An 8656-nucleotide genomic window follows, 5' to 3' on the forward strand; every position below is an offset into this window, starting at 1 on the left:
TGTATCAAATCTTGATTACCGATCATTCATTGTACATGCAAACATAGTAAGAATAATCTAACTGTGTCTCGGGAGAAACCCTCACCACAGTTAGAATATGTCCCATATACTTGCAATGTAGCAAATCGGAGCGGATCCGCTCCGAAATGATTTTGAAGTATACAAAAAGAGTTGCACTGAAAATAACTACCAAATTAATCATAACAAACCTTTTTGAGTTTGTTTATGCCTTTTACCTAAAAAATAATACATATAAACAAAAATTCAACTCATTTTCTCAACATTTTTTCTCGCTTAAAATTTACACGCCATTGACACTCGAAACTCTCTGGATTGATCATAGTAAATGCACTGAGTTCGAGTTATCGCCCGTGTTCATTTTGCTACATTGCCAATACACGGAACGAATTCTATCGTTAAACCGGGTCTGAGGGACAATATCATTTTAATGATAGAACGTTCTATCTGATGCAAACACAACACTATTGCCATAAAGTGCTGACTGTTTTATAAATGCAAAAATTAATTTAATCAACAGTCCCAATCATGTCTGTAAATGTGATATCTCATTGCGGGTTTTCTTTTGCTTTCTTCAATTAATTGTTTTTTTTTTTCAGTCAAAAGTGGTTTTATGACTGTAACACCCATGTGAAGATGTGCAACGGATTAATTTAGAGAATTATCAGGTCCTTGCCAATATTCATTTCGTGTTTTGTTTCCAATTTAATGAATTTAACAATTATAATTAATCTTTTCTCTACATTGTTAAAACAGTGCATGTGATATTGAATATAAAGATGTACATACACAAAACATAATACTAGCAATAACAATTAACCAATCTTTTGACTTTGCTACTATGTAGGTTGTAAAAGATTCCCAAAAAAACTGAAATCAGTCTTTTACTTTGATAATAAATATTGCCTTGACTTTGCACTGACAGGTCTATGAAGGAGTTCAGCCTCTAGACTGCGAAAATTAACATCAACAAATTCAAAAAGAGGCGGCTTTCCATTGATAAAAGAAACATACATATGTATCTACTAGCAGTTCTAAAATAAACAAGCATATAGAATTTAACTTTTTAGGTATCGAAATGCTTGATAGACTACTAAAATTGCATGCATATAATTAAGTTGTATATAAAATTTAACTCACTCGGTTGTGCCATTCTCTTCCATGATGAGGATATGTTCCTTTGAGATAAATTCGCAGTTTTCATTTCTTTTGTTTAGAATTTATCATAATTTTTTTCTTTCCTGCTTACTTCGGTCAATGTTTCTTCGTTTCTTACAAGCGATTCTTTAAGATGAGATATAATTCTTTCCTGGTTGGCTATTTTCTTCGACTGAACTTTGTTCTCGATCTCCAGATTTCTTGATCGGTTCAGTAGAGTTTGCTTTAATGCATTAAATTCCTCTTTGCTGACACAATCACTATCACTGGAAACTGTATTTCCAGCGAGGAAAAGGCAAAAAAGTAATTGCAGTTGGGATTTCATTATGTTGAAGATTGTATGAAGCGGAATATCAGTGGTGTTGTAAATACACTTTCTGTATGATATATAGAGATAACGAACAGTATTCAAGCTCAAAGTCCATTTCAACAATACAAATGGGGAACAGAGCAAACACAGACCTCCAAAACCATCAGAGGTGAGATCAGGTACCATGGAGGAGTGGGCATCCCCTGTCAACCGGTCATACCGGCCGTGTGCTCTTTGTCATGCTCGGGAAAAACGGAAAAATGTTCGTACACAATTCAGTGGGTAAATAATGGCCTAACAATTAGTATAATTTTTTTTTAGAAATTGTTTATATGTAGAGCATGCATCGAATCAACTGGGAGACAAAAACCCCTTAAGCAGGTGATAAAGGCATATTGCTACATAAGTAAGGAAGTTGCAATTGAAAAATTGAAGTCATCACGTTTTATCATATAGCTTTGTTGTCAGGTTACTATTAAAGTCGTTTTTTCTAGTAAAATATCTAAATATGAAACAGATGTATATGAAGCAGTTTATCAGAAGTGTAGTGCATACAGCCCCTGTATACAGAGCGGATTATCAGTGCTTAGAAGTGAAAATAGCTTCTGTTTACAGTGTTAACAGATACATGTATAATGCAATATTCACAAACATTTTACATGCATGATGTATCCGTAATATTAATAATGAATTTTTATCATTTATGCTTTTCAAGTCCGATTTCTGATTTCAGTTTCAAGGGTTTAAATTTTAATGAAGTCGCAGGATTTCTAAAACAAAGTTTATCATGCAGATCTAGCATTTGATACCATGCATGAAGAATGATAATGATCCTTCTCAATTTTGAAATTCACATCCTCGAAATTTGGTTTTCAGGTGACACGAGAGGCCTTATTTGTGTATTAAAAATGAAGGAGAAAAAGCTTTGAAAATCATTGTTCAATGTTTTATAACTAAAAAAATCTATCAAAAGAATTAGACCCCCCCCCCTTGAATAAGGGCCACAGGCTTTTGAAAGGATAAATTGTTTGCATTATTATGCTCCCCACATATATTGTATGCAGATATCAGATAAATGTGTGTCTAACCTTAGATTCAAATTTTGTTCAGGATATACTAAGTAACTTTGTTAGATACAATAAAAGGAAACTATTAATATACACAGAGCCTATTTATAACGGCCAAGAGAGTTAAGATTCAACTGATGCAAAATTCACAGTCAATGTCTAAAAATACGCCGATTTTACAACATTTCAAAAACCAATGTGTAAGAATGTATAAAATGCAGAGATTTATGTTCACTCTGTGTCTTGAGATCATTTAGCCAACTTTATAACAGAAAAAAAACGTGAAGTACATGGATACCTGATTTCTTCGGCAAACATAATCGATTCAATGACTTTGTTGGCAAATAAAATCTGTCGGTAGGTCAAATGTTGACTGACATTTTTCATGCAAATTTGATCGTCAGTTTACCCGACCATGACAAAGAGCACACGGCGGATGGAACCAGTTGGTAAGGGATGCTTATTCCTCCATGACACCTGATCCAACCCCTGTTTTCAGAGGTCTATGTTTGCTCTACTCATAATTTGTATTGTTAAAATGGACTTATGAGAACGGTCACTGTTTATTATCTTCTTATTTTGCCAGTAAGAAATAACTTCCTAAGTTCAAGGTTCAGTCATATGACATGATAACATTAAAAGACATTTCTTTATGTCCTTTATGCGTAAAATATGGTCAGAGTTACTTATTTGCAAGATACTTTGCAGAAAATAGATATAAAACGTACTATTAGAACTGTAAAATACGACAGAATAACACAATGTCACATGTATATACAGATGTACACATGTATAAACAGTGTTAAAGATACGACAAAATCAGGGATATTTGAAATATAACCATATTAATATCAACTGAATAAATCGAACTAAAGCACTCCAATGTCTAATGGTGAAAATGATTTTTAATACTACAATACAAAACAAAGTCTCATATGCATAAAAATCGTTGAGGTGAGATTTTGATATATTCTATTACCATTGGAATTCCTTTACTTATAAATAATAGTTTTCTCCTCCTCCTTTCATCTGAATTCTTATGCTGATTGCCTCCCTACCATTTCAATCAACTGTAAGTATAAACAAAAAAATAATTCCTGTATAACCACAACCCATTCTATCTTTATCAAGAGAATAAAAACGCATTGAATGGCGGAACGGTTTACTAGATAGTATAGCTGTTAAATTCTGAAGTCAGCTGCGGATCCACTGAACATTTATTTGAACCTGTTTTTGAACAGGTAAAGGGGAGGCTTAAGTCGTTCTAATGTTACTTTACCATATGGATATTTAATTTTATTTTTATTTTATTTATTATATTTAATAAAACTAACATCATCGTGGTTCTAAACCCCTGAAACCCTCTCATTCCACCTGAGCTCCCCGTGGGATTTCAATGCATCGACAGAAGGCAATATCTTCTTGAGTTGAAACTTCTCTCCGAGTATATTCTAAATAAACCCTACATAAGAATGATGTTCAGGGGAAAACCACATTTTAAATATCCAACATAAATTAAACATTGGTTCTAGAGATCTAGAGATAATGAATATCATTGCTCATCTTTTTCAAATTAAAAAAAAAAAAAAAACATTTATTACATGCATTAGGCATGTTGAACTAATACTGCGTTTATCACTAGACTCTCGAAAGTAGCACACAAAACATTTAATAAAAAAACATGTTTTGCAGAGAAAGGGGAGAGGGAGGACTTCTGTAATTCTACATAATGAAATTCCAGTAGAATTGAATATTTAAAAAACCCATAAGAATAGGTAAATGCACCATTTCAATCAACACAGGATATTATGACTACAAAGTTCCGCAAATTTATTAATGAAATCGAATTTTTAAATTCTATATCATAGATATCTTTTTAATGAGGTGCTTTTACATGTATGTAATTGATATCTTGAAAACCTTCATATAAATTATAAATCAATACTGCAACATGTGTTTTAATTGATCTACAAACACAAGTGTCTATATAATGTTGTATATCATCATTTTTTTTTTTTTTTTTTTTTTTGGTGATTTTTCACTAAGAGAGGAAAAATGTCTTCAGTAATATTACATTGGATGATCATTGTCTCTGTTTTCGCTTCGGAAATGAAGGGTTTGTGACAAATATTTACGTATATACCTAAAAACCACAAACTATTTTTGCACTATATAATAATCGTATTATCAATAAGTTATTTCATTCCAGAATTGTCCTACAAATACCTCTCGTAATATCAATATATTTATGTCATATCCATTCAGAACATGTATCATATTTTTTTATTTTTAAACTTCAGAGCGGAGGAATATAGATTAACAAAACGAGTTTGTCAAAAGACGTAAATGTTCAATTCATTTCATAATCAGCGATTTTTTTCTTCCTTTTTTTAAACTACCTCCCACTCTTTTTGAATTGGGAAAAATTAGCGACAGTTTCCTTAAAATTGTGGAAAAATGTATAGTAAATTAGAATGATAAAAAATGCATAAAATAATTGAACAAAGTAGAAACAAATGATTTTGTTTCAGGTTATCTTCAGATCGATCTGATTTAAAATCATAAAATAAGCCATTTTTTTAATATTAAGTATATTTAATGGAACATGACTTTTATTAGTTATACCTATAACATTTATTTTTTTGAAATTACTTATTGTTCAATTTCAAAACAAACAATAATAAAATATACCAGCATTTAGACTTATGATCTAGTAAACGGCTTAGTTTACAGAAGGTCTTTACTGTTTGTTTTTCTGATTTTAATGAACCCCAAGAGTGTTGTCTATTATTTTTTTTATAAGCCTGACTCTCTATTTAATAATGACGATAAAAAAAATTTAAAATGCGTTAAATTTGGGACCAAGTTAATGCACTTTGAAAATAAAATATTTCATTTCAAAGTGCGTTAACAAGACCATATTAACGCACTGTGAAAAAAATATGTGCACGGTTAATATTCTTCAAATTTTAGGTATGATTAATAATTATTTGAACCTGCATGGTTGGATAACTTTTCGGTGATGGTGTCACTTCGTGATATAGACGTTTCAAAGATTTTTAGGGGTTGTCTTGTTCCCAAAGGTTCTCATAAATGTTATAAAAGGGAAATAGGTATTTAGAAATAATGAAGAAATTACTCAAAAGGAAGTCCAATTCAATAATTTGACCTTGACAAAGTATGGGAGAAGACTGAAGAGACACACTTTTGTTGTTCACACATGTAATATTAAGGTCTTTCGACTCCCTCCTGAAGATCTTACTATTTATGTTTTGTTTCCCTTAATGATTATTCCCTTTTCTTAGTATATACAATTTTCATAAAGTATCGAACCTATTTTAAAGATTTTTTTGTTTTGAATTTAAAAATACTTCCTGTTGCATTTTTTTCTTGTCTGATTTTCATATTTTTAACTATTTTGTCAATTTTCTATCAAATGACTCAAAACGGAATCATAATTTTTACAGGGAAGATAGAATTCCCTTTGAGTTATGCATTACAAATTTTTGGTTTTGAATCTGTCTCTTCGGGTTGAAGAGGAAGTGATTTTTATTAAACATTTTTTTTTAAATTAAAGAATGTTTAGGAAAGGCTTTAAGAACTACATGTAATCGAAAGAAATCCAAAAAGTACTACAGTATAAATCAGAAATAGTCGAGAGAAATGGAAATTTTTTGCTAGAAATCATTAGAAAAGGTATAAAATGGTTTGTAAGTGAAGCTTAAGTTTTTTTTGTTTTTTGTTTTGTTTTGTTTGGGTTTTTTTTTTTTTTTGGCTTCTTTTTTTCACCGGAAATGGCATCTTAAGGGCCAGAAAACACTCTGAACATATTCGACATCCATCGTCCATCGGAAGACCCACTCCTTGCTTGGCAACGAGCTTTGCTTTAGTTATTATTATTTTTAATTTTTATTTTATTTCATTTATTTTTTTTTTTTTGGGGGGGGGGGTTAAATGTCATAACAGTAATGAAAGTACATATATTTGGGTAGGAAAGATAAAGTTCTGGGCTGAGGGACCTTCTATCTGTCTTCTCCTCGTTCTCAATGCAAGTAAATCAATTCATCAGGTTTTCAAAAGAAATTTAACAAAATAATGCTGTCTATTACTATTTTTGTTTTATACATATTTTTTTCAAAGTGCATTAAGTGTCTCCACGGTAAAAAAAAAAAAATAAATGTTTATACACACCCTTAACGTACTTTGAAAAAAAATTTCGAAATGCGTTGATTTTGTCCAAATTTTAACGCACTTTGAATTTTTTTTTTTCAAAGTGCGTTGCCAAATACCTTCAATGTTTTCTAGTTTTCTAAATGAAAACTTAAAATTGATTATTTGTTCTTTGATATGTCTTCTTATTTACCAGTGCTCCGAGAAAAGTATAGTATACATTAAATCAACTGAATCTGAAATTAATAATAAATACATATATTTATATTTTATCAGAATCGTATGGCCAGGATCCTGATAATATCGTGCAAGCCGCCTGTGCTGCCATACCTACAGGAGGATTTGTATCTGTCATTCGAAAGCAGTGTGGAGGGTCCAAGACCTGTGCCACAGTATGTAAGGAGGCGGGTGCAAGTATGCGGGCAATCTATGGAAATCAGGGATCGACAAAGTAATTTCTTTTTTATTCCTCATGTCAAATCATATTTAGAAAAAAATAAGTATGAAGTGTTTACTACATTATAAACATGTGTATGAGGGTAATCGTGTTAAAAATCCAGACTTAAGCTTGTAAGTTTGTAATTCCGAACATGCAATCGTATCAGTGTCATAGTCTAGACATTTAAGCAGGTAATTCCGACATATTAGCACGTAATTTTCGAACATACAACTGTGCTGACTTTGAGTTTATACTATGAATCTATGTACTTTTGATGTCGTAAACTATGCTTTTCCGGGAGAGATACTTGAGAATTAAACTTGAATGTGTTGTAAGTTAACCTGTCATCTCTCTACATGTTTCTATACAGCCAAATTGTCGAGATTCGATAATAAGAATCAGTGCCACAATTCGTCTTCAATGTTTATATTCAACTTTTTTGTTAAAATTTCAAATTTGATTCTCATTTCTTAATCTCATTTTATTTTGACAATTTTACATATGTTCTTATTTTAATTCTATCTTAATTCAAAATTATGTTTTTTTAATTTTCGTTTTTCCTTATAGTTGCACCATTAAAATTAGAATATAGTTAGGAATAGTGAAACATAATTTTAAATTTACTTGCTATAGAGTCGCGGCGTAAGGAGTTGGCATTTGGGAAAAAAAGTATCCGCGTTTTTAACGGCTTATGAACGATACAACACAAAGCAATGCTACGCCCTCACACATAGTTTTAGTCAACTTAAAGTAAAAAAGTCAAAGGCGTTCTTCAGAATTCGTATTTTTGGTTGTAAATTAGAAATGCCTGATTCTTCTCCAGTTCATTCGGGGATGCCGTATTTCATACTTAAGATAGTAAAATATCTTGAACTAGAATATAAGGTCACATTTTTATCACTTTGGTACCAAATGCTTATATATTGATATTCCTTGAAAATATGCCTCAATGTTCAGAAATGTTTCTAAACAACATTGTATGCTAGTGAGAAATTCATTTTTTAACAAAAGTAAAATATGAATAAATTGAATATATTTTATTGACAAAAAGTCAAAAGGATAAAACACAAATTCAGTAACACAGATATTCACTCTTCCTCTGATATTTGAATTTATCAGCATGTCAATATTTTTCAGACCTACATGTTTTAACGCATTCCACTTCTACTATAATGCCCGGTACCTTCACCCTAAAAAGATAGGAAAGGCACGCTTGGCAATGTACAAATATGGATCCGCTGGATGCCATGCAACATACTGTGGTCCTAATTTTTGTTGCTGTAGAGCTTAAAATAAACTTATTTTAGTTCTATACTGTGGTTCTCTTTTGTTATTCTTGGTATCCAGAAGAAAAATTACAAGCGTCAATATATACCTGGAAAGGAATGTAATAATATCTATGTGAATTTCACGTATAAACTCTAACTTTTGTGGAATTTCAATGATATATATAGATAATGGTATTAAATCTATGTCAAATATATGCATATCTTC

General features: G+C 31.2%; 1 protein-coding gene across 1 annotated transcript; it reads left to right on the plus strand.

The window, feature by feature from the left end:
* The first annotated feature begins 4608 nt into the window (after positions 1–4608).
* Positions 4609–8453, plus strand: LOC133191513 (uncharacterized). The gene is made up of 3 exons (XM_061327264.1): positions 4609–4669; positions 7000–7174; positions 8300–8453. The coding sequence occupies exons 1-3, from the start codon at positions 4609–4611 to the stop codon at positions 8451–8453; spliced, it is 390 nt and encodes a 129-aa protein (XP_061183248.1).
* Positions 8454–8656: the final 203 nt, after the last annotated feature.

The sequence above is a fragment of the Saccostrea echinata genome, unplaced genomic scaffold (assembly GCF_033153115.1).
Source record: "Saccostrea echinata isolate AGI-Se365-2 ecotype Australia unplaced genomic scaffold, CSIRO_AGI_Sech_v1 ptg000023l, whole genome shotgun sequence".
Classification (NCBI taxonomy): domain Eukaryota; kingdom Metazoa; phylum Mollusca; class Bivalvia; order Ostreida; family Ostreidae; genus Saccostrea; species Saccostrea echinata.